Consider the following 24,038-nt stretch of genomic DNA (forward strand, 5'->3'; position numbering starts at 1 on the left):
CCACGAACGGGCTGACGGATTGACCGTGTCCAGCATTTCCATGGCTCTTTCTTGGCTGTCGCGCGGGAGTGGGGTCAGCTTATTAGGTAGGGGGCATTGACGCTCAATTGTAGTTCCCAAGTTCAGCATATACATATCAAGGAGAATCCCACCTGCTATCACATGGACACGTTCTTGGGTGCTAAAATCTTTTGTGCCGTTTTGATTTCGTCACAACCCACCGGTCTATTGTTGAATGAAATGTTTGTTTGTTTAATGCAGATGCCGCATTCCAATAATTGAGTGCCCCACATGTCACGCAGCCCAGTTGGGATGGAGTCACTGCATACTGCATGGGGAACAGCTCATTGTTGCCTTCTTGTCCTCCTATCCTCATCGTCTTCCGAGCACATCTTGAATCAAGAGGAATACCGAGTTTGATGCCGGATGCAAATTGTCTTGGTGGCCTTCAGTGGCGGTGATATTTCCCAAGATCGCTCAGCAGTATCTCAGCGATAGCACCGCGTTCAAAAAGACAGTCTCTAGATATGCTATCCGCCTCAAGTCAACGACATCTTTGATGCTTTTTTGGCAGCTCATCCAGGAACTGCAAAATCTGACCTGATACCGGATCAGAGACAGCCTCCCACCTCGCATACAATGACTTTCAACTCAAATGCCCAAAACGTTCAACCTCCATGGCTGAAAAGAAATTCCCCGTCAGAGGCAAATGTCTCGCTGACAGCACCTCAGGGGGACTCCGGACAAAGGAATTTAAACCCTGAGCCAGCTTTGTTCCTTAGTAAAGATCTTGCGCACAACTCTTTCATTGCTCGAACGCTTGGCCTTGGTATCGACGACGAACGAACCATAACCAACATACGAGAAGCCTACAAGAAGACATGTAATAGATGGTATAGATGGAAGCAACCATCTGGTACACGATTCTACCGCGTGAGCTTATCGTTTATCCACCGTCATTATATTTAGCCACTAATAAGAATATAATAGTTGCAGATATTTCATTTTAATCAAGAAATGAAGCTACACTTTGTCTCCATCCACAAAGACAAACAGCGTTACCCACTCGAATCTGACCCCGAGTATAACGATTACGTCTACGCTCCAAATCCATGGCCTCTAGACATGCGCGAGTTTCCGAGAAATGAGCTCTGGTACTTCTTCTCGCATCCAACGGCTTGCGGCACGTCGACCCATCTCACGAGAAGTCTGCCAGCCCACACAAAGGGGGAATGCCCGAGCCACTGGCTAGGGCCTTTGGGATACACATCGGAGAGCAATACTCGCTTTGGGCCATATTTCTTCCAGTGTGTGTCCTTGTGTCAGTCACACTGGGCGTATCGTTGTGGTTCGTGCCAGTGTGGCTGCGTGATCATCTTGAGGACCTCCAAGGGGCGGCAATGCCAGCGGGAGTGACAACAGGGGTTGCCACATGTCTTCTCCAGGTATTGATATCTCTGTTGGTTTTTAGATGGACTCAGACTGGTTGAGTGCTTTGTGTGAGTACCCTTATTGGTTTAGCACAATTGCTATGTTGCCTTGCAATTATTAGCCTGGAGGCCCATTTAAGTCAATAGTACCCCTGAATGGAAGCGCCACAAATACTGCGGAACACTACAGTTCCTAAAGATATAGAAGGACTTCGGAAGGCGTATAATGAATAAGAGTCAGATCCATCCAAAAGGTTGGGATCTGTCTGTGAATATTGTAGCCGGGCCAGTGCGTCGACAACGGTATTTGAGAGGTACAAATGCAGGAGTTAAATGCCACAGATATAGCCTGAATATATATAATATATGCTGAATAAATCGAGCTCATTTAGAAATATACATGTCTTCGCCAAAGCTCTTGCGCGTATATCCATCTCACACAGCGGTCCAGCTAGCCTGGAACGACACCGCCTTCTGCGTCGCATACACGACACCCTGGTCGTTGTTCTCGGGCAACTTGTCCGCGTAGAAGGTGTCCTTGCTGTCGTAGGTCAGGTGGGTCCCGTCGTAGCCAAAGGTGCTGGCCGCGGACACGCCGGAACCGCAAGTGAAGGACGCGTCCTTCTCCTGGACGGCGCACTTGCCCTTGCTGGTGCTGAGCGTGAAGGTAGCACCGTCGCTACCAGGCGTGGCGGTGTACGTGGCGGGCGTGGCGCCCTTCGAGCGGTACCAGGCGCCGCTGCTGATCAGGAAGCCGCCGTCCTGGGACGCGGAGGTGCTCACGGAAACGCGGCCCTTGCCTGAAAGGGGCGGCACCGCCTGTGGGTGCGGGGCCGGCGGTCGCGGTGGTGCTGGTGGGGGCAGACCCGGTCGAGGTAGTCATGGTGGTGGGCGCGGGCGCGGGGGAGCTTCCTCCTCCGGAACCCTTGGGCAGGTACTTGATGCCGGTCTTGGGGCAGGTGGAGCCCGAACCGACGGGGTCGGCAGCGGTGAACTTGCCGTCCTGAACCGATCCTTGGATGTTGTACTGGTACCAGAGCTCATTAAGCTCCTTGTTCTTGCAGTTGATAACGACGGGCTTGCCATGCTTGGCGCTCAGGGCGGCTTGGATGGCCTCCAGGGTGTAGGTGGCGCTGGTGGAGGGGACGATGCCCGCCTCCGAGAGCCACTCGTGGCTGGGAAGCGCCTTAAACAGGGTGACAGCTCGGGTGAAGTAGTCACCGACCTCCTGCGTGGGCTTGTAATCCGCATAGCAGGTCGGCTCCAGGGTGCTGATGCAAGTGCCGTGCTTGCCGAACTCGTGCTCCCAGAAGGTTTCGTCGTCACCCTTGTAGTCCTTCCAGAACTCCTGCATGTACTTCAGAGTGTCTGGTGCTGACCCCTGCAGGATCTGAGTGATGTTCTTGTAGGCCCTGTTCTTGTCGCAGTTGCTCTCAAAGCTGCCATCGCAGTTATCGGGCCTTTATATCTCGTTAGTCAACCAGTCCCCAGCCCAACATCAAATGTCTCACCAAAGCCCATGCATGGTCCATGAGTCCTCAGGGCCCGTCACTGGGTGTGTATCCCAGAATTGCGTCATGAGCATCTGGCCTCCGGGGGCGTTGAAGCAGCACGTGTCGGCGACGGCGGTAGAGTTGTGGCAGCTCAGGGGCGAATCGACGGGGCAGGACTTGGAGCCAGCAGCCATGGCGGCGCCGACGGCCAGAGAGGCCTCGACGAGAAGGTATCGCGAGAACATGATCACGACGAAAAGAAGACCAAAAAGAGGGACTAGAAGACGGACTGTCTGTGGGAGGGATTGCCATCATGGATGACCTTGGGGGGCGCGAGTAAGCTTAAGTAGCGATGTCCGGCCAGCAGTCGCGGGTGGGGCCGTTTGGAGGATCGGCACCAACGGACACATCCTGGCGATTACTACGATTAGCCTCATTTGCCGTGTTTGAGGCTGAGCGGCCAATCAGCAGGGCGCGCATGCCTCAGCGCCAGGTTGCACTGAATTCGGGCCTGATGGCAGTCTGATGGAACGATGGCAGTTGACTGGATGAGACGAACCCCACGTGTGTATGAGGTTGATCAGGGTGGATCGCCACTTCAGCGCTGAGTCTGGCTGAGGTCCCGTCCCTGGCCGCTAAGTGGCCGCCCGGCCATGATGACCTGCCACTTTGGGTTATTAACTTCGAAAGCCGCCCCCTGATTTGAGCACCTCCGGAAACACGGGTTGGCTGTCTAACATCAGCTCCGTCCCCACGTGATGATGCACTATCGCATGATAGGCAGATGCTTTTACCGCGATCGCCTACAGCTAAATGTTTCTTTTCCAAGCCAGCTTAGACGTGGTAGATACCATGCAGCTCGGTAACGGATTAGGACATCGAAGGTGTTTTATGGTCACCAGTTCTCTGCGGCGAGCGTGGGTGAAATATCAATCTGGAAAAAGTACTGTTGACATTGACATTGACATTAACGATTCCATCTTCCCAACCAATCATACCAATGCCAGCATAAACCTCCAAACGCGTGCACATAACTCATTTTAAACGACCCCCGAAGCGTCTCACCACCTGTTCATTGTAGGTCCAGGTCGTGCCGGGGGGTTATCAACAGCGGCCGGAGGTTGGCCATGCTCACTGTTATAATCAGGGCTGAACGGCGAGACCGGCGGTACAGCTTTGGGATGAGCTCGTGTCTTACCCCCTCCTGCTTTAAAGGGCCGCAGGGGGATCCCATCCGTGTAGGGGGGTGACCGAGCATCGCGATACCCATGCCCGCTGCTGCCGGGAGGCGAGCGGAGAGGAGCGTACGGCAAGTTTCCGAATCTTGTGTCGTACCCCATGCTCAAGCGCCAACGTCGGCGGCGACGCCACCACACAATAGCTAGCAGGGCCAAAATCGGGACAGCGATGCATCCGATGATGCTTCCAACAACGACGTTGGGTGATGGCCCATTGCTCGCTGAGGACTGAGGAACTGGCGATGGGTGGCTAGAGGAGTTGGAAGAAGTTGGAGCCGGCGTTGCCTCCTTTATGGACTCGGAGGGCGCTAACGAAGTGGTGGATGGGGTGTCTTACAATGAAAGGCCGTCAGTACGAGCTTCTATGAGGGTGATTCGGCTTCTTATAGGGGTTCTATATTACCAGATGCCAAAGTTTGATTTGTAGATGGCCCATCCCTCATCTGTGATTTGACTCGGGATAGATCACGCTGGTCTGGCCGATCTTCGTTGTATAATATGTCCATGGCGAACGGAATATCCAACACCCGATGGCTCTGGCGTGTCGACTTCAGTGTGTTACCCTGACCCTTGTCGAGCGACGAGAAGACCCGAAGCGGCATGACAAGGCACAAGAATCTCTCATAAGCAAGGGTATCAAAGGAATCATGAAAAAGCAGGACACCAAGGAAGATTGAAAGGGTTTAGAGCGATGGAGGATATGTCCTGCCTATAACCTAGGTCTCGGACAGGTATACGTTCACGAAACCACGGCATTGTGTGACGCGTACACCCAAGAGGGTGCAACCCAAAGCAGTACAGCATCGTTTTATCAGTTATAAGGGAGTATCATCGACGGCGCACATGATTGACCTGTCAGACGCAACAAGTAACGCAGGCGTTACGCAGAAACCATGAAGGGCTGGTGGCAGATGCATGACACCGGCGTTCAGCACTGTAACTATGGGCTTACACGCACTAGTCGTTGGTGTGCCCAGCCGGTTGTAATTTTGCGTTACAGAGATGGATTCTACACACACGGTAAGACCGAAGAAGAGGTACGAAATATCATGATCGATGGCAAACTGGCAGGCCGTGGTGTTGGTGTTCGCGTACTTTAATTGATTGGAGGGTGGGGGCGCTGTTTTTGGTGGGACAAGCGTGTCTGCCCAGCGCGCGCTACCTCCAATTTCGTCTCTAAGCCGTTGTATCATGCAAACAACAACGCTGAAACAAAACCCCGAGTACGCAGCTGGGGCAAAGTCAATTGCCGTGCCGATGGGCTGGTATATAGGAGCTACTGGCTCACCGAGTCGACATGGACGACTTTTCCGACGATGGCTTCGATGAGCTCAACCTGGATGAGCTGGAGAACAATGCCATCCAATTCACGCAGGCCAAGAGAATCGAGCCCACCCAGGACCAGCAAGCCGAGTATGATTTCGACGACGACGACCTCGACGATGATGTCGTCGTCATCGACGATGCGCCCCGCAACAAGGCCCCTGTTTTGCCTGTCAACAAGTCGTTTGTTGGGTCGACGGCATCCAGAATAGTACCACAGCAGACTGTGCAGCAGGACGCATGGGGTGGACCTGTGCCTGTACCGGCGAGCCACCTTCGGAATCAGCCCTACTCAAGGCCAAATCAGTCCGTCAACGTGGGCTCTCGGTCTTCGCAAGCCCCGACCTATTCCCAATTGCGAGGACCGAATGTGCTGCCGCGACCAGCTCCCACGATCCCTTCTCGATACCAAGCCAGCCAGGCACCGCACCAGGCGGGCCCAACGCCCCAGGAGCTGGCCCTACAAGCCCAGATTAAGGAGTTGCAGCTGAAGCTTCAAAGCAAGGACGGCGAGATCGGCATTGTGCGCACCCGACTGGAGAAGTCTCGGCAGGATCACGACCGGGAACTTCAGGCCTTGAAGAAACAAACGGCCGAGCAGGTCGCCAAGCAGGAGCGAGCTGTAGAGGCGGCCAAGGCCGCCGAGAAGACCGCCACTACAGAGCTCGAGTTCACGAAGAGAGATCTGAGAGAAGAGGTTGGCCGAGCGAAGAGGAAAGATAAGGATGGCGGGACTCCCAAGAAGAATAACGCTGCTAAGACGTGGGGCATCGCTGACGGCTTTGACGATGTCGAAATGGCAGGCAGCCCCAGTAAAGGCACGAGAGGCAGGAACCCAGGAGCTGTCGCAAGTGTGGTGGCAGAGCCCCGGCCAGACTGACTAGGACTCCCACTAAATGGAAGAGGAAACGACCGCCTCCTGTCGATAGCCCGGTTATGGCCTTGGAGACGACGGAGGACGTTATCATGGCTGATGAAAGCAACGAGGCTTCGGCTGGCTCTTTTGCTAATGTCCGTGAGCCCGCCCATGTCCCGACGGACAGTCACTCGTTCGATGTAAGCAAATCAATGCCTAAGCTGCTATTAATTCGCCCTTGATGGATTGGTGCTAATCATGCTGTACAGCTGCTTAAGGTTGTTTTAAACCATTGCTCTGCTTATGGTCGCCCCTTGACATTCGATGTCCTCGCTGGCTACAGTCTACCGTCCAGTCCGTCAGAGAGCTTGGCATCAATCATCCTCCAGAAGCTCGCTGCTATGGGTGATCCTACTGACCCCATGCGTCTCCCAATTGAACTGTGTCAGCTGCTTGTTGATCTGTGGTCGCGGAGTTTTCACGAGGGTATTGTGAGTAAACCGCAAAAGACCTGCTTGGTTCATCGCTTACCCCTTTTAGTATGACCCAATTGCCGAACTCGTGTCTCTGCTGTCCTTCACACTTCAGCTCAGCCCTGGAGGTGTCGCGCCTCATATCCTCGAGTCGCTCATCAGGATCAGTGTAGAGTGCTGCTCGGAGATTGCGATACCGCGACTTCACCACACTGGACCTGGTGATCCTACAGAAGCTACTTTTGTAAGGTTCAGGGCAACGATTCCAGTCAGTGATATTCTTTCGCTATTATACGCCACTGCTTTGGGATGTCAAATCTGCGGCTCTGATTCCATCGCCGAGTTCTGGGACTCCATCGTGGTGGAGTTTGTCCTCACTATGCTGAGCAACAAACAGGCGCTGAACGATGCATTGGTGGTGATGAAACTGCTATGCACTTCGGCGTTTGAGGGGTCCATCGGGCCTACATTGCATGCCACACGCTCTAATGAAGAGATCGCAAGCGCCATCATTGATCGCGTTTCGTTCTACCTCATGAATGCCCAAGCACCGGGCGTTGATGACCACAAGCTATGGACAATTCGGCATACCGCTTTGCAGACGCTGGCTTCCTTTGCAACCTCCCCCTTCGGCATGCGCGAGCTGGCCAAACACAAGCTGGCCATTCCGCGTATTGTCATCTTCTTGAGCTGGTCGATCGACGAGCTCTACGACGGGGAGAAGACCTACAATGCTTACCGACTACCTCCTCCCTCGCCGCCCTTGACTGAGGAGGACGACGCACTGTTTGCGAGTCTGATCCGGGCTCCCGATCATTCTAGCGAGATCCAGACGTTGATTGCACAAACCATGCTTTTGCTGCACACCATTGTCACGGACAAGGCAAACAAAGAGATTCTCGATGTGTCGGCCAAGGTGGCTGGCTTTACGGGAGGGTCCCAGAAATACCTTCTCAGCTTGGCTCGGCTCAATTTCGCCGAGGAGGGCGTCAGCGAGGAGACGGCAGATCTGGCGCGGGAGCTGCTCGAGATGATCGTGACGGAAGAGCAGGGCGCCGAGCTCGGGGAGTTCTTTGGTGGGTGAGTTGGATGTTTTAAGGGGGCTTCCTCTTGTAGTCGCATTTTCATAAACCGTCGGTTGTGCTTTATAAGTTGATGATACCATGGAGTTTACTATGGGCGGAACGGAACGGCATCACACTGGCATCTATATATGTCTGGATTTAGACAGCATCATATGGTTGCAGGTCAGGCGAAGAGGGTCATGATCAGAATCAGGAGGAAATCCATCAAAATTGGGCACCAGCTTGTATGTGTACATTTTCAGCTGCCGACGCTTGAGGTCCTTAGGGTCGCGGAAGCCGCGGAGTCAAATCAAACCCCCATATGTCATTTGTTGCAACAAGCTCATCTGTTTATTGTGGATTGTGGATAATATGAATGCAATCAAGTGCGAAGAATGCCATTATCGTCTGCCTCCTCAATTGACATACAAGGGTAACAAAAGAAGCATCAGGTCAAGAAGCCCATTGTCCAGCCTACATGGTAGTCAGCGGCCAGCACTGCTGGGAGGTACAGCAATACAACAAATGTAGGCATACATAGTGCATATACAGTGGAGCGGCAGCGACGGAACATGTGAAATTCACTAATTAAACCAGTCGCCAGCTCGGCCAGTCGGATTGATGACGCGCCCACGCCTAGGCTGACTAAACCACCGCCGCAAGCGTTTTTTTCAACGCCAAGCCAGCCTAAGCTACAAGCATTGACGTCTACGTCAGGGCCTGCCAGCCTAACAAGCAGGCAGGATGTGAGTAGTGACAAGACGATACACGCAGAAAAAGCAGGATGATGTAGTAGTCTGCTCTAAAGAAAAACACACACTCACACGCTCACACACGGGGGAAAAAAGCCAAGAGATCCGTCATCCAGGCCTTTCCTTCCCCTTCTCTTTTCTGTCGACGTTCCAAACAATCCCCTCTGTGAGAGAGCTCCTCACCTGCTCGGTATTGTTAATATCTTGGACACCCCCGTCGCATATCATTTGAGAACGTGGCAGCCCAGGGTTATTAAATCTTGATCGCAACATCTTAGGTCACCTTGCTTTACTTTTACTGGGGACCCAATAGGCCTGAAATCCGCCAAGGACAGGACAAAAGACAAAGAACCGGATCCACCCCATACCCCAAATCTCGCCTGTTCGAAACGGGACCACAGCTTCTTGGGGCCAGCATTGCATTGCGCATCTTTGCATTCCCGTCCATCTTGACGATTCTGTCTGCCCTCCTGCTTGTCTCGCTGCCCTTGATCGAGACCTCTCAGCAAGTGAACGCAGCCGCCGGCACCAACCGCAACCTCCAGTGCGATTGAAAAGACACGACAAGCTCGGCATTACCCCCGCCAATCTAATCCTGCCTCTGCGAGGTGCGACTTTCCCCCACACCGAAAAATCACCATGTCGAAACCGCGTCGAGGGGTCAAGTTCCCCCATCGCAATGGCAATGCAGACGGCCGCCGCTCGAGCTTCGGCGAAGGCAGCGAGGACGGCTCGGGCTCGCCCATCCGGAAACGGATGACGGCCTCGCAGTCGCAGCTCGGAGAGATTGACGAAACGAAAGCCGGAGCCCAACCGCAAGACCAGGCCCAGCAGCCGCTTCAACCCACGGACTACGAAAAGAAGAAGGCCAACTTCCTGGTGCGGACGTTCTGGACCTTTGTCATGATCGGCGGCTTCTTCGGTGCCCTGTTCATGGGCCACATCTACATCATTGCTTGTATCACGGCGGTCCAGATCGTGTCCTTCAAGGAGGTCATCGCCATTGCCTCGATGCCCTCGCGGGCACGCAACATCATGGCCACCAAGACACTCAACTGGTACTGGCTGGCGACTACCATGTACTTCCTCTATGGCGAGAGCGTCATTTACTACTTCAAGCATATCGTTCTGGTCGACCGAGTCCTGCTGCCGCTTGCGACCCACCACCGCTTCATCAGCTTTGTTCTCTACGTCATTGGCTTCGTCTTCTTCGTCGCAAGTCTCAAGGCCGGCCACCTCAAGTTCCAGTTCACCAACTTTGCGTGGACGCACATGGCTCTGTACCTCATTGTTGTCCAGGCCCACTTCGTCATGAACAACGTCTTCGAGGGCATGATCTGGTTCTTCCTCCCCGCGTCTCTCGTCATCACCAACGATATCTTCGCCTACATCTGCGGTATCACTTTCGGTCGCACGCAGCTGATCAAACTGTCGCCTAAGAAGACGGTGGAGGGTTTTGTCGGCGCCTGGGTCATGACGGTCATTTTCGCCTTCGGCTTGACCAACCTCCTCATGCGCTCCAAGTACTTCATCTGCCCCGTTACCGATCTTGGGGCCAACATTTTCACCGGCCTCGAGTGCGAACCGAACCCTGTCTTCAAGCCTCACACGTTCAAGCCCTCCACAGACCTCTTCTTCCTCCCTGATGGCTACCAACAGTTTTTCACGTTCACCATGGAACCCATGCAGATCCACGCTATTATCATCGCTTCCTTCGCTTCGCTCATCGCGCCCTTCGGAGGTTTCTTCGCGTCTGGGCTGAAGCGAACCTTCAAGATCAAGGACTTTGGCCACTCCATCCCAGGACACGGCGGCATGACCGATCGTATGGATTGCCAGTTTATCATGGGATTCTTCGCATACATCTACTACCATACTTTCATTGCTCTGAACAACATCAACTACGGTCAAGTGATGGAACTGGCTATTACAGGCCTGTCCACTGCGGAACAGATAGAACTCATGCGTGGCATGGCCCATTACCTTGAGAACCAGGGTACATGGAGCCATTCGGTATGTCCAATACTCCAACTCGCCAATTTAACGAGTTTTGCTAATCGTATCATAGGTGATGACTTGCCTTGATGCCGCTCTACCTGCTAAGAGGTGAGAAGGCATTTCGGTATTATGAAGAGAAACCCAACAATGTTTGGAATGAGATGGGGAAAAGGACTACGGGAGGTTTCACGATTGATGACTATATCACCAAACTCGGCTCCTGGATTGGATTTTTTAATACCAGCTTAATACCTCCGCCGAAGGCTCAGCCTACATCACAAGATACCCACAATCAACATCACTCGCATGCGTTGTCCTTGAGTCCACTGCGAAACACAACATCCAGGCTACCGAAGAATCCACGGTTCATCAGTGAACGGCTTCGGTGTGATAGGGTAGAGAAGCTTATGAGAAAGGCTCCAACGACTACGGCCGGGCTTCCCTATTTGTGTATTATATTCTAGCGTTATTTATAAAGTCTCTGCTTCAACGCATTGCAACTCCGATAGCGGCAACTGCCTTGCATGCCTTGCTTCGCTTCAGTCCCAGCTTTTGCGCACCACTAGTCTACGGGTAGATAATCTGCGATTGGAGTTGTGGGGTTCATCTAGATTAGAAGATGTCGCAATCCAACCAGCATTACATTCACCCAAAACGTTTTAGTTATACATATCAACCTGCATTAACATTCAGGGCTTATCCTCGATATAGACAGTGAAATGTCCACCACTGGGGTCTTGCGCATTTGGTGCTCCCACAGCTAAACAGCAGTCAGCTTTGTCCCCCTATCTCAATATTCTTGGTCAGCTAATGGATAGAGACGCAATCCGAGGGCTAGCGACTCGCGCAATCGAATGACAATGTTCCAGGCTCGTCTAGTCGAAGAACTTCACCAAGTGCCAATTTGCACGTCTTTTGACCTCAAATCGGCTTGTCCAGACTTAGCTGTCTGAAGTGTCAAGGTGGCATGCTCCTTCCAAGTCAAGACTAGATTGAGGCGACGGTGCTTCGAGGCTGGCAACGAGATATTCAGCATATATACATGTCAGAGTCCATACATCGTGTCGCCATTGCCTTGAAAGCAAATGCAATGCTACATCGCCGCGTTCCAGGGGGTCTCTTGCAGGCCATCATGTGACATGATTTCTGTTGGCATCATAACGATATCACATAGTAGGTCAAAAAGAGATGGCATGCCTATACCAGGCACCAGGAGTGGTAACAGAACAGTTCTGGATTGGGTTCTGCATGTTGTCCGCCATGCGGTCAGAATCGAGGGCCTGGAACGCTGTTTAATGTGGACTCAATTTGGCCTGCAGACGAAATATCTGGGAGTGGACGCCTTCTGACTAATAATCGCCGCCTTTGTGCCTTGTTTTTGCCCCTGAAAGAGGCTTTTAGGCAAAAGCTGTTGATCAGACGACGGGCGGGATGAGGAATCATCATGCTCTTCACGAGTCAGGGTATGAGTATGCAGTATGCCTCACACCTACCTTTTTGAGTCTTGTGTTAACTAAGCATTGAATCGGGGCTAGACATAGTGACGTGTCCATTCTTGAGAAGGGCGTACAAACATTAACCGTGGTGAGGTAAACTCCAGCTACATGTATCACAAACGGGGCAGCGGGAGGGTCGTTGATTAAAGACACGATAAAATCACCTCGTCTTCATGAGGGAAACAGACATAAATTTGTACTGGCGGTTCTTGAGAGATGTAGGAGATGTAAAGACGCATAGAATTTGTTGCATGTGAATGTATATATATATAGAAGTAAGTCTAGGGGCTTATAGGAGATATCGTTCTCTCGTATCCGAGCCATTTTCGCACAAGCTAGATCGCCCTTCCTGCCATTCGGAGTTGTGTAGCCCGACCAACTCCTTCCTATTCTATAAGACAGATAGACGGGAAAGCAAACGACTGAAGACGCTCAGCGCAAATTCAACTCCTAACCGCATTCCGGTTCCGTAACTTCGTAACACTGTGTATGATTTGGGGCTGGTATAGGTGTTAGTCTGTCAAATATCCTGATCGTATCATTCTGTCTGTAGCATCATCTTACCACATAGGAATCATGACCCAATGGAAGCCCAATGCCCCGGCACGAACCACTCAAAGAATAATATAATTATATCATTGTGATTTTCGAGTACCCGCCCGAACTTGAACTCTCCAGCAGTAAATTATAGATTGCTGCAGGTGCATCCTTGCCAAGGCTTCTTCACGCTGGGGTAGGGTGTACACCACCGCTGAGAGGTCTTGGTGCAGTCTTTGCCCTCGGCGCCGCAGTTGTTGTCGTCGCACGGGCCGTTGTAACCTCCCTGTCTGGCCACAAGGTCGCTGGCCGCCAGGTCAACTTCGCCAATCTTCGGCGCGGCGAAGACGAGGGACGGCATGGCTGCCAGAAGGACGACCGAGATGGCAGAACTGATATGCATAGTCGCTGCGGGTGGTAGGGATGATGGATGGTCGAGGAGTGGGGTATAACAAGGGAGTAGCTGTCAAGTTGTTGAAAGAAGGAAGAAGACGAAGATTTGGGTTTGTTCGGATGATGGACCGAGAAAAGAAGGATGGTAATAAACAATCTGGGGAAGGTGCTATGGTTAATAAGCTTGAACTTTCGGTGGAAGCGTCGGGTTTGGAAGCCGAAGTGATATCAAGTATTAGTATGTGTAATGGCGTAGTGGTTCAGAGAAGTATCATGACTGACTCGGGGAAGGTTTGAGAAGACGGGAGGCCCGGACTCGATTACTTATACTCGCACGACGGGACAACCTGGGGGCGAGGAAAAGCGCAGGGATGGGAATGCTTCCTTTTTCTTCATAGTAAGACATGTCAGATGGACACAGCTACACGTACCTAGGTTATACTGCTGCATATTGCCCCTTTCTGTCACCGCCTCACTCTTATCTATGCCAAGTCTGCGCCAGCCCGGGCGTTCTTCTTCTCTTCGCTCTCCTCGTTCAAAGAAGTACTTGGTAATTTTAGCTCGCAATGGGTACGTCACAACAAATATAGATTGCGCCGTAGTCGTCGCTCGGCCGGTACTGGGCCGCGGGCGCAATGAAGCCAGTGCAGCCAAGTCACACATGCAGATTGGTAAATTAGCGCAATCGGGGGCTTGGCGACGACAGCGATCTCCCCAAGACGGAAAAGGAAGCTTCGACTTGTCCGCAGTGCCGAGCGCAGTTCGTGCTGATCCCCCCGTCCCACCGTAGATAGACCAAGCCAAGGAGGTAGCCCCGGCCTTGGTAGGGTCTTGGGAGGTCTTGGTCAAGGCTTGGCGAAACGCCGTGCCCAGTTTCGAAACAAGCACATAATTGCCGCAGCGCCAAGACGGGCTTCTGCACCAATTCCATCCTACCTCGGCGACATGGATCGAGGAAGGTTTGCTTCAGGATTAGGTAAGGTAAGGGTATCGATGCTAAGTATAGACATCGTAGTAGTCGAGGTCTCGAAAGTGAAGCTGTATCCACCTGTTTTGTTTGCGGATGGACAGGCAGCAGTTCCGACACCCAGGCACTGAAGCAACTAGGTCCGCAGCTATATTTAACATGTCCATGGATCTTTCTTATCTTTGCGGTGGATTGGAAAAAGGGGTTGGTAGCCATGCTGGAGGCCTTCATCTTTGCATTCTGGGATGTGCGGCGGGAAAGGTTTGGGTTCAGCGTACTGAACATGTGGACTCTTCCCAATTTCTTGCAAAGGTCAAAAGGTAGCTATAGTTATGATATGATTAAGTATATGCTGGGCACTATGTATATTAAACCAGGAAAAGGGGTCTTTAATCTTCGTTCCCTTCTATAAACAAGCTCATGGTACAGCAGAGTTTAATATATGGTTCATACCTTGTTTAATATATTCAGCGGCTCCAGGTGGATAAGATACCCCAACTTTAGCTCTTATCGAGAGTATATGTCTTGGGCCCAGAGAATCTGCATCCTGGGGCCTGGTTTGAGTAAGACCACCCGCTAAGATTGTATACATGGTGCATTTTCACATGCAGATCCAAACTGGACGGGGCTCTGCGTATTGTCATAACCGTAAGTAATTTGCCACATGTTTAAGCTGTAGTCTGCTTATAGGAGTTATACAAGTATAGTTATATATATTCTCTAGGAAATAAAATAATAGGCTCGCTACCATACTTATGCAGGGCTGACATGATAACAATTGTCATCATAGTACTGATGGCAGCATTTCATCAGATGTTTGAAGAACGCAGGTCGAGTTCTTGTTGTTATTCATGTACCTAGCCTTGAATTTCGCTGAGGGTACAATCCGAACCTCCACGATGCCCTTGTGCCGCATCAAGGTCGTCCACATAACACACAAGGAAGGTAGCCATGACCAGCGCCATCAGAGCAGCATCAAATACATAGAGGAACACCTCGTGCGCGATTAAATAGCCCCTGTTGCCCTGAAGATATTCGACAACGCGAAAAAATGCTCCGGATGAGGATGAGGGCGCTCACGGTGTAGAGAACCCACAGGTGGCGCCGCCACTGTACCGTTGTCTTGTTGCATGCCAGACCGCAGTTGCCGTTGCTGTCGTCGTCATCGGCTGCTGATCTCCACTGCCCACGCGCATAGCGCACGTGAAACAGCACCGCCGTCGCGATGAAGAAGCCGAACATGGCGATCTGGACAAACAGGCCGGCGATGATGATCTTCTCTCCAATCTCGTACAAGTCCAACGTCCCTGCCGCTTGGATCCCGCCTCCTCCCGCTTGGAGCGTGAAGGAAACAATGTCGCTGAGAACGAATATCTTCGTCGCCCAGGCTATCGGGAGGAGCGAAAAACTGTCGGCTTGCAGAGTTCGGATCAGACGACCGAGGATCATGTAAATTGAGGCGGCATAGAGGGCTGGGGCAACGAGGATGAGAATGGCTTGCATCACGAAGCCTCCGATGCTGAGGGGGTCGAAATGCGACCAGATGCGTCCACAATACCCGATGAGCTGGACTGCGATGCTTTGAGGTTAGCCACTATGTTTTGCTCAAGTATGAACGTATGGTATATGTGAAACAGATCGAAGGTTTTCTTACAATAGCCGCCAACGGTGAACGTGGTAAAGTAATAGGCCCTGTGGCGTAACAGACGCCATGTGTGTAGCGCTGCCAGCACGGCAAAGAAGACGGCGAAAACGACGGCAGCGGGAAGGGAGGGCGTGTACCGGTAGAGCTTAAAATCAAAGGCTGCGCTCGCTGCGGCAGAAGCATCGTATCCTGCTCCGACAGTGCTGGCCATGGCTTTGCTAGGCTGGATGGATAGACAAGTGGAGGGAGCAGAAACCCACTGTCGTAGAAGGATTGGAAGTTATAACAGTAACCGGGGAGCGAGAGAATGTGGAAGAGAGTCAGAATGGAAGCTAAAACTGTCTTCAGCGCCTGGCGACATTGAATTAAATGTAAATCATCTCCATGCGTTTTGGTATAAGCTGTACGATATGTACGAATAATACGAAGTATACGAAGTATACGACGCTTACAGTGGAGACTAACCCAAGCCGGACTTGCCCCCTAGCCCGATAGGCTGTCGGGATCCGGCATACACGCCCTATTTAACGTAGCCGGACCACCCGCGCTTCGTCCCCTAACCCGAAAAATGCGAAATCCCTCGTATATCTCGAGAGCTTTCCCGAGCCAATGTGCTTCGGCTTCAACCTTTCGAGAGCGGTCCGCCAACCGAGACCATGACCGATCCAAAGCCACGTGGAGTGGCCAGTAGAAGACACCACCCCAAAACCCGCACCGGGTGCAGCAACTGCAAGTCGCGGAAGGTCAAAGTAAGTTAGACAGTCTACGTAGTTCACTACAACGACACTCACGGCTGACGTTGCATGGCAGTGCGACGAGAGGACGCCGGCATGTGGGAACTGCATCAAACACAACGTCGTGTGTGGGTTTCTCAGTTCGACAAAGGGGCTCCCAGTCTCGGTGCCTACTCAGCCCCAGGGGCTACATATGCAGGACCTCGAACTGCTTCACAACTATACCACCAGAACCTATGCCACGCTCTCCGATAGCTTGATTCTGCGCGACTTCTATCGAACAACGGCTGTTCAATACGGTCTCGAGAACGAGTACATCATGAGGACGTTATTGTCCGTTTCCGCATCTCACATGGCTTATCATCGACCTGAAATGCAGCGACACTACCAAGCGCTCGCCATGTCCCACCACCAGATTGCGACGAAGTCGGCCAGTAAGCAACCACCAGCTGCCACACTCCCATTCCCGTAGTTACGAGCAAGTGGCCAATGGCCCTCTGATGTATACGTAGTGGACCTGATGGCGAACCCGACACCATCGCAGGCGGAAGGGTTGTTTCTATTTTCCGTGCTGACAATCATCTTCGCCCTCGGATGTCCGCGCAGAGATGACAAGTTCCTCTTGGTTGGCGAGAGCGGCTTCCCCAACTGGATGTTTCTGCTCCAAGGGACAAAGGCCTTGACCAGCGTCATAGCAGGCGCACAGAAAGATACGATATTGGCCCCCTTGCTGAACGACGGCGCCGACCGGTGGTTGGCAAGAGCGGCTGGCCATCTGGACAGGCCCGACTCCAAGGTCAACCAGCGCCTTGACAGCATCAATGATCTTATCCAGTTACGCCAGCCCGACGAAGAACTGCGTGGAACTTATGCACACGCGATCGAGGAGCTGAAAAAGTCCTTCTCCTCCTCGAGGCCAACCCAGGCGGCCGGTGTAGTATCACGGATGCGTTTGTCTGGATCTTCGAGGTGGCAGCGGACTTCCTCCCGCTGCTGCGCGACGCGACTCAGGAAGCGGTGGCCATATTTGCCTTCTTCGCAGTGTTCCTGAGCAAGGCCGGCTCTTCGTGGTGCTTGCACGGTTGGGCTGGCCATTTGATTGACAAGTGCTACATGTTGCTCGACGAGGAACATCGTGTCTGGATCCAGTGGCCATTGGAGGAAATGGGATGGGTTCGCTAATGTACGTAGCAAGTAGTACGTAGCAGCACTGGTTTTAGTGGGATCGGAGACTTAGGATCGGTGCGGAGCAACTGGCGACCCGCTAGGAAAAACGTGGTTGTCCTACTACTCAGTTGTGGAGGCAGCATATGCATGTACTTCTAGGCTTCTGGGCTTCTGGGCTTCTAGGGGCGGACCGACGGACTGTTCCAGAGACTGGCGTCATTAATGAACCAAATCTTGAAACTCACCTTCATCACATTCCAACCCATTGTATTGGTGTAACTTGGAACATCTTCTGCCGCTTCCGTCGCCTATCAAATCAGTTTAAAGTTGCACAGCACCATGGCTACCGCCGCAATCTTCGGTCCCACGGGCGCCGTGGGCGCCGAAATCCTCGCAGCCCTGCTCGTCAGCACCAGCAGCGCCTTCGCGTCCGTCAAGACCATCTCGCGCCGCGTCCCGGAGGCAACGTCGCCCAAGCTGCAGGCGATCCAGGAGGCCGACACGTCGAAATGGGGCGGCCTGATCAGCACGCTCGCACCGCCGCCGTCCGTCGTCTTCAACGCCGTCGGCACGACCCGGGCCGCCGCGGGCGGCATCGCCGAGCAGTGGAAGATCGACCACGACCTGTGCGTCGAGAACGCGAAGGCCGCCAAGGCCGCCGGCGTCAAGACGTACGTCTTCGTCTCGAGCGCCGGCACCCGCGGCTTCCCCAGCTCCATGGCCCCCTACTGCAAGATGAAGAACGGCGTCGAGGACGCCATCAAAGAGCTTGGGTTCGAACACGCCGTCATTTTGAAGCCCGGTATGATCCTCGCGCGGGAGAAGGCGAAGGCGTGGTTGGCCGAGAAGACGGTAGAGACCATGCCGCAGTTTGCCCGCGACAGACTTGGTATGTTGTACCCGTTCTCATTCCCCTTTGTGTCCCTTTCCTAACAACTCAACAATCATAGGCCAGGAGGCGTCTGTCATTGGCCGCGCAGCTGTCGTGGCTGCCCAGATGGTAGAAGAAGGAAAAGCGCCCTCGAAGTACTGGGAGGTAGGAATGGCCGACATCATCAAGATGGGCCGAGATGAGTGGCAGAAGTAAACATGCAATCGACATGTACACACGAACCTGTCCTGTCATTAACTCCACGCTTGTATCAGTAGAGAGGCCACTTTTGTACATTGAGCGCATCTGCTCTTTGTAGGGGTTTTAGCTTAGTAGTTCAACGCGAAGAGGCTCTTCGCCTCGAATACTGCGCCACCAATCGCTTTGTCGAATGAGTTCCCCCTCTTCTCCTCCGAGCATCGTCCAATACTTCTGCAGGAAGCACTCTTTCGCCTCCCAGCTACGGACGTCCCAGGGTGTGCCTGTCGATGCGTTTCCCGTAGACTCTTTACTGTCGCGCTTGCTGAGGCCGGCACCACCCCAGCACACCAAGCCCTCAATCGCGTCCAATTGCAGCTGCTCCGCGTCGACGTGCGATCCGTGGACAAGCAGGTTCTTCCGCAATGTCGGGAACGGCAGACAGTCTATGAACGGATGGTGCGCGACGGTCACCTGCTCGCGGCCGGGCCGCAGGTCGGGTTTGAGTGTCTGGAAGATCTTCTGCACCATCCCGATGGCGTCGGCCGATTCTATGCCCGGCCGGAAGAACGGGGACGGTGTTTCTCTAGGGCACATTCTATCGCTAGGAATCCCAAGCAATGTGCCTAGACTGAACATGGCGTCCAGCGTGCAGACGGTCTCGAGGCGGAGGTGGTTGGCGTAGGGGTCGCTGAGCAATTTGGCCGCTCCACCGCGGTGACTTATTATCCGCTGTAGGCCATCGTTCGTGCCGGTGCATCCACAGCCATTCGCGGGCATCCAGCTAAGACCGGGCTCCCGGACAGAACTGCGGCCGACTAAAAGGACGGGATCGAGATACACGGTTGATTCCCATGTGCATAGCGACGGTAAGCTCTCGTTGGGCTGTGGGATCATTACCCATGGGCTTTCTTCGGGCACTTCCGGGCACGTTGTGGCAGGCGAGACTGGCGCAGAGACTTGTGACTCGTGTGCTCCCACTTCCAGTGCGTCGCGGCTTTGCGATACCGAAGCAGCAATTGCCTCCAAGTTCCCCAACCTTCGACGCAGCTTCTCCCCCTAAGATAGCAGTTAGTGTCGGGCCTTTTCCCTCCACCGGCACCCAAGGAGTATGACGCTTACGGTATCTTTTTTGCGCTTCAATGTTTTGCTGTCGCCTCCGTTCTGGGTCTCGGCGAACTGGGGGCTTCCGCTTCGGCGGCTTTGCAGCAGCAGCAGCAACAGTAGTGGGACTCATGTCTTCTTTGACTTGGCCCTTTTCGTGATGGGTTTCGCCCAGAATTGGTGTCGGAAGGGGGAATTTCCCACCGGAAAGGCAGGTCGAGTCGAATTGACGAGATGGCTGATGTCAGCCGTGGACGGAATGAGCGTCCGCCCGCCCCACCCGAGGACTCTAGCCAACAAGCGCAGGAAGCGCAGTATTACATACAACGCAGCAGACAATACGCCGTACTTTTGCCAGACCTAGCATAGTGAGCTTGCGCTCACAGGCAGTCATGATCTTACATCCTCAAGCGTGTCAATAAACTGCCCTTGCTCCCCTCCCTCCGGACGATGTAATTTTTACTCTCCTACACATCATCAAATACCACGTTGAATTACCACGCGCAATGGCGATAGTCAGGGGGCATCTGAACTCCAGTGAGGCTCTGCCGGTAACGCCAGACCAGGTGACGGCGGAGTGGTGCTCGGACGTCTTGGGTTGTGTCGTCAAGGACTTGAAAGTGATTAAGACTATCCACGGCACTGCGAGCAAGATCATTCTTGAATTAATCTACGCCGACACCACTGGCCAAGAATTCACACTGCCCGATCGAGTCTGTGTCAAAGGTGGATTCGACCCAAATATCCTCGCTATGTTCCCTGGTCTTACCACCTTGTACAGGCGAGAAGCCGAATTCTACTATGTAAGTACAGGCCAGCTCCTCTGTTTATGACATCTTTGTGGATTCCCTCGGCCATTGCAACTGATTTGCAACTCGACAAAACAGTATGTCGCGCCGCTGATCACCGTCGTGCGTCTACCCAGGGCGTGGTATTGCGGCTCGGACATCGCCAACGGGCAGGGCATTGTCGTCATGGATGACCTGGGGTCCATGGGCTGCACCTTTGGCAACCCGCTGGAGCCTTGGCCCGTCGCGCGGGTACGGGCGGGCGTCGAGCAACTCGCCGCGCTGCACGCGGGGACTTGGGCGCCCAAGACGACGGCGGGGGAGGAGAAAAACTGTTTCCCCTGGCTGGCGGGCGGCAGCACCTTCCCCGCCATGGTCCTGACACTGCTGGAGCCGGAGCCCTGGGGTCGGCGCTTCGCCGAGGGCGAGCGGCCCCCCCTCTGTGCCTGACGACATGCAGGACCGGGAACGTATGCGGGCCGCGTTCCAGAAGCTCTGGGCCGGCTCGGACCCGCGCTACCACTGTCTCGTGCACGGCGACGCGCATTTGGCCAACACGTATATCACGGCCGAGGGCGAGCCGGGATTTCTCGACTGGCAGGGCCTGGCCGTGGGCTCAGCGTTTGACGACGTGCCGTACTTCATCGTGGGGGCGCTAACGGTTGCGGACCGGCGCGAGCACGAAGTCGGCCTCGTGGAGCACTACCTCAGCACCCTGGCCGCGCTGGGCGGCCCCCGGTTTGCGCGGGGCGAGGTCTGGGACGAGTATCGGAAACACGCGATGCACGGGTTCATGTGGGCGCTGACCGACCCCCGCATGCAGCCTAATGACGTTGTATTTGCTATGGTGGAGAGGTACACGGCGGCTATGGTCGACCATGGAACCTTGGCGCTGCTGGAAGCTTAGCCCTGAGATATTGATTTGCACATGGTTGGGAGTCTCATTATTAGAGAGAGTACGACTAAGTGTCCTCTGGCAGGGACATGGCTAGAGGGCGCGGCTCGGTATTACTGAAGTCAATGTTCATTTCTTTATACTGATCTGACTTGGGCTTTTAATTAATAGTAGGTGCAAAATTATATGATACGACAACGAGCATACCCTTTTACGCAACAACCCGAAGACTATAGGCTAACCTAACAAAGGGGTAGCAGGCACAAAGAGATGATAGAGACACTAAAAGGACCTTGTATTGAAGTAAAACTAACGGTAAATCAAAACCATTATCATAAGTACAAATGAAATCACTCATAGCTATGTGTCTACGCCGTATCAGAAACCACCATCACCACCACAAAACTCATAACCCCAGCACTTAGTGTTCAGGGAAACTACTCGCCCACTGGGAAACCTCCTTGATCTCTGAAGGCTCCTTCACATCTCTATGCCGCTCGTATCGGTGCCGGTACCTGGCGGGCCAGTGAATGAGGATCGCCTCCCACTCGTCCTGCGGGTCCAGCGTCCCCTTCTCAGGCTCCACGACAAAGCACTCCGGGCGTCCACACCTCGTGGGCCTACCCATCTTGTCGACGGTCTCGGAGTTGCACACTCTACACCACTCGTCAAAGACCTGCTTGTCCGTGGCCTTATCGCAGCAACGGGGTAGATCTTTACGTAACGACTTAGCCTCGCACGCCTTGCGGGCCCGAGGGCACCATGACTTCCACTCGACCAGCTTCAGCTCCTTTTCGCAGCCTTTCATACGATCCAGACAGAGCCTGTACGAGCTGCCAGGTACCCATGCGCACCCACATGCAAAATACGTCACCTCAAAGTAACACATCTTGTTCCCTCTCTTTATTGTTCGTGTTGGTGGGTCCAGAAAGAGTAGAAAATTGCCGGTGGCGCAAGATGGTGTTTGAGGCTTCTCTTTCGGCGATAAGGAGCCTTTCAATCCTATAAATACTCAGCCCTGCTCGTTGTATAAACTCGAACATTTTCATTGTTCTCCGCCAAAAGGGGGTTAGGGGCTTCATTGTCTGGAATCAGGGCTTGGCCGAGTCGCCAACTCTTGAGACACGGGTTCGGCATCCACCAATAGATGAATTCCAAGTGAGTCAAATTATTAGCACGCACTTTGTAGACTGTATATAGTCCAAGACAAAAAAGACAATGCTTATATTCACATGGTTATTAGTCTTTGATTGGACACTATGCGCCTGTTCCGCCAAACAGCAGCCTGTTTACCGTGGCTTGACTCGGTGTTCCCTTGGCCGACTTGAACTGCTGTCGTACTGCAGATTGGTTAGTTATGATCTCAGGAAAGTGAGGAATCCCTCTTGCGCGAACGAAAGAAATATATCAAGAACTCACCACCGTCAATGCCCCCGCCAACCTTGGGAGCGTTCTCGGCTGAAACCTCCCAGATGCGACAGCACCACAGCGCCACGAGCGAGGCCATGGCATCCGAGCGCATCTCCGCCGACACGAGCAGTTTGTGCTGGCCATCCGACTCTTCCTGGAGGGCGACCACCTTGTCCTCCCCGTCGGTCCACGCCCACTGATCGCCCTTCTTCTGCGTCTGGAAGAGCGCCTTGGCGTCCTTGGCGAATTGCGGAATGCCATAGTCGCCCTTCACTGACATGTCCAGTGGCAGCGCCGAGTAACGGGACCGCAGGCGCGACTTCCGCAGACCGAGGTGGCCGAGCGTCTGCTGCTGCCTCGAGGTGGCCTGGATGTAGTAGTGTGGTGAAGTCGACGGGAGGGACTCCATGCCGCCTGGGGCCCTGCTCATGGACTTTAGGGTGTAGACGTGGCGGGGGCGCGGCTTCTTCATGGCTGGCGTCTCTTCTGCGTCTGGACCGCCTCCCGTCTTCACGCCGTATTGCACGCGGCTCAGCTCCACCTCGGTCATCGCCGATCCCACATTGTCAATGCCGCGGCTGAGCTGGAACAGGGGCGCCGACGCGGCCGACTCGGCGTGGATGGACTGTCCGACAAGCACCAATATGGTCGGCGGCCAAGGCCCGTCATTCTCAATGTCGTATGCGGGGGAAGGTCGTCTGATCCGTTGGCAGAAGACATCGTGTGTCAGACCCCTTGCTTAGGCAGGGCGGGCGTCGTTAGTTTAGGTATGGCTTGTAATAATTAGCGAGTAAAAAAAGGTCGAGGAAGTCAAATGAAGCCTCAATGTGGAGGAGAGGGGCTTGATTTGTACATATTGGCGTCAGCCCAGACATCCATCGGCGCAACGTGGCGGCATCGGTGCCTGACCGGGCATTCAGCGGGGGTCTTTCCGGTGTGGGTGGCGGTGTTCACGCCAAGATGATCTAACCATCTCCATGATTAGTTCATGTGGATCATGGTCCGTTTATTGCTTACTCGATGATTTACATGGTTCTTATACAGGCTTCATCTCCCAAGTACCACACCACCAATAGTAGGCCACATAGACACACCCACAATACCACGCCGTTCACTCCTTGGCTCCGCTGCCCGCACCCTTATTCAGCCCCTTGGAAACAGCCTTGACGCTTCCACCAACCGGGTTGCTGTTTCCTCCCAGGAAGT

General features: G+C 53.6%; 12 protein-coding genes across 12 annotated transcripts; 5 read left to right on the plus strand and 7 right to left on the minus strand.

The window, feature by feature from the left end:
* Positions 1–1,865: 1,865 nt before the first annotated feature.
* On the minus strand, positions 1,866–3,168 carry PG998_003378 (uncharacterized protein; the record flags this gene model as incomplete). Its single annotated transcript, XM_066870196.1, has 3 exons — positions 1,866–2,281; positions 2,355–2,890; positions 2,942–3,168. 3 exons carry the CDS (start codon positions 3,166–3,168, stop codon positions 1,866–1,868), a joined length of 1,179 nt encoding a protein of 392 aa, XP_066733946.1.
* A 650-nt stretch (positions 3,169–3,818) lies between these two features.
* PG998_003379 (uncharacterized protein) lies at positions 3,819–4,763 on the minus strand (the record flags this gene model as incomplete). The annotated part of the gene is made up of 4 exons (XM_066870197.1): positions 3,819–3,869; positions 3,922–3,937; positions 3,989–4,469; positions 4,565–4,763. The coding sequence occupies 4 exons, from the start codon at positions 4,761–4,763 to the stop codon at positions 3,819–3,821; spliced, it is 747 nt and encodes a 248-aa protein (XP_066733947.1).
* Positions 4,764–5,458: 695 nt separating this feature from the next.
* PG998_003380 (DNA repair protein Rad26) lies at positions 5,459–7,897 on the plus strand (the record flags this gene model as incomplete). Its single annotated transcript, XM_066870198.1, is given in 4 exon segments — positions 5,459–6,335; positions 6,350–6,540; positions 6,610–6,831; positions 6,881–7,897. The coding sequence occupies 4 exon segments, from the start codon at positions 5,459–5,461 to the stop codon at positions 7,895–7,897; spliced, it is 2,307 nt and encodes a 768-aa protein (XP_066733948.1).
* A 1,371-nt stretch (positions 7,898–9,268) lies between these two features.
* On the plus strand, positions 9,269–10,739 carry PG998_003381 (phosphatidate cytidylyltransferase; the record flags this gene model as incomplete). The annotated part of the gene is made up of 2 exons (XM_066870199.1): positions 9,269–10,642; positions 10,698–10,739. 2 exons carry the CDS (start codon positions 9,269–9,271, stop codon positions 10,737–10,739), a joined length of 1,416 nt encoding a protein of 471 aa, XP_066733949.1.
* A 2,069-nt stretch (positions 10,740–12,808) lies between these two features.
* Positions 12,809–13,021, minus strand: PG998_003382 (uncharacterized protein; the record flags this gene model as incomplete). Its single annotated transcript, XM_066870200.1, has 1 exon — positions 12,809–13,021. One exon carries the CDS (start codon positions 13,019–13,021, stop codon positions 12,809–12,811), a length of 213 nt encoding a protein of 70 aa, XP_066733950.1.
* A 1,856-nt stretch (positions 13,022–14,877) lies between these two features.
* On the minus strand, positions 14,878–15,876 carry PG998_003383 (RTA1 domain-containing protein; the record flags this gene model as incomplete). Its single annotated transcript, XM_066870201.1, has 3 exons — positions 14,878–15,045; positions 15,101–15,591; positions 15,675–15,876. The coding sequence occupies 3 exons, from the start codon at positions 15,874–15,876 to the stop codon at positions 14,878–14,880; spliced, it is 861 nt and encodes a 286-aa protein (XP_066733951.1).
* A 445-nt stretch (positions 15,877–16,321) lies between these two features.
* On the plus strand, positions 16,322–17,581 carry PG998_003384 (Sterol uptake control protein 2; the record flags this gene model as incomplete). Its single annotated transcript, XM_066870202.1, has 4 exons — positions 16,322–16,414; positions 16,476–16,833; positions 16,912–17,349; positions 17,442–17,581. The coding sequence occupies 4 exons, from the start codon at positions 16,322–16,324 to the stop codon at positions 17,579–17,581; spliced, it is 1,029 nt and encodes a 342-aa protein (XP_066733952.1).
* Positions 17,582–17,905: 324 nt separating this feature from the next.
* Positions 17,906–18,653, plus strand: PG998_003385 (protein fmp52-2- mitochondrial; the record flags this gene model as incomplete). Its single annotated transcript, XM_066870203.1, has 2 exons — positions 17,906–18,455; positions 18,517–18,653. 2 exons carry the CDS (start codon positions 17,906–17,908, stop codon positions 18,651–18,653), a joined length of 687 nt encoding a protein of 228 aa, XP_066733953.1.
* Positions 18,654–18,761: 108 nt separating this feature from the next.
* Positions 18,762–19,532, minus strand: PG998_003386 (uncharacterized protein; the record flags this gene model as incomplete). The annotated part of the gene is made up of 1 exon (XM_066870204.1): positions 18,762–19,532. One exon carries the CDS (start codon positions 19,530–19,532, stop codon positions 18,762–18,764), a length of 771 nt encoding a protein of 256 aa, XP_066733954.1.
* A 713-nt stretch (positions 19,533–20,245) lies between these two features.
* Positions 20,246–21,434, plus strand: PG998_003387 (uncharacterized protein; the record flags this gene model as incomplete). The annotated part of the gene is made up of 3 exons (XM_066870205.1): positions 20,246–20,542; positions 20,627–20,902; positions 20,988–21,434. The coding sequence occupies 3 exons, from the start codon at positions 20,246–20,248 to the stop codon at positions 21,432–21,434; spliced, it is 1,020 nt and encodes a 339-aa protein (XP_066733955.1).
* A 409-nt stretch (positions 21,435–21,843) lies between these two features.
* PG998_003388 (uncharacterized protein) lies at positions 21,844–22,230 on the minus strand (the record flags this gene model as incomplete). The annotated part of the gene is made up of 1 exon (XM_066870206.1): positions 21,844–22,230. One exon carries the CDS (start codon positions 22,228–22,230, stop codon positions 21,844–21,846), a length of 387 nt encoding a protein of 128 aa, XP_066733956.1.
* A 449-nt stretch (positions 22,231–22,679) lies between these two features.
* PG998_003389 (uncharacterized protein) lies at positions 22,680–23,382 on the minus strand (the record flags this gene model as incomplete). Its single annotated transcript, XM_066870207.1, has 2 exons — positions 22,680–22,762; positions 22,842–23,382. The coding sequence occupies 2 exons, from the start codon at positions 23,380–23,382 to the stop codon at positions 22,680–22,682; spliced, it is 624 nt and encodes a 207-aa protein (XP_066733957.1).
* Between the last annotated feature and the right edge of the window lie 656 nt (positions 23,383–24,038).

This window comes from Apiospora kogelbergensis (assembly GCF_038363985.1).
Source record: "Apiospora kogelbergensis strain CBS 113332 chromosome Unknown utg000002l_segment0_segment0, whole genome shotgun sequence".
Lineage (NCBI taxonomy): Eukaryota > Fungi > Ascomycota > Sordariomycetes > Amphisphaeriales > Apiosporaceae > Apiospora > Apiospora kogelbergensis.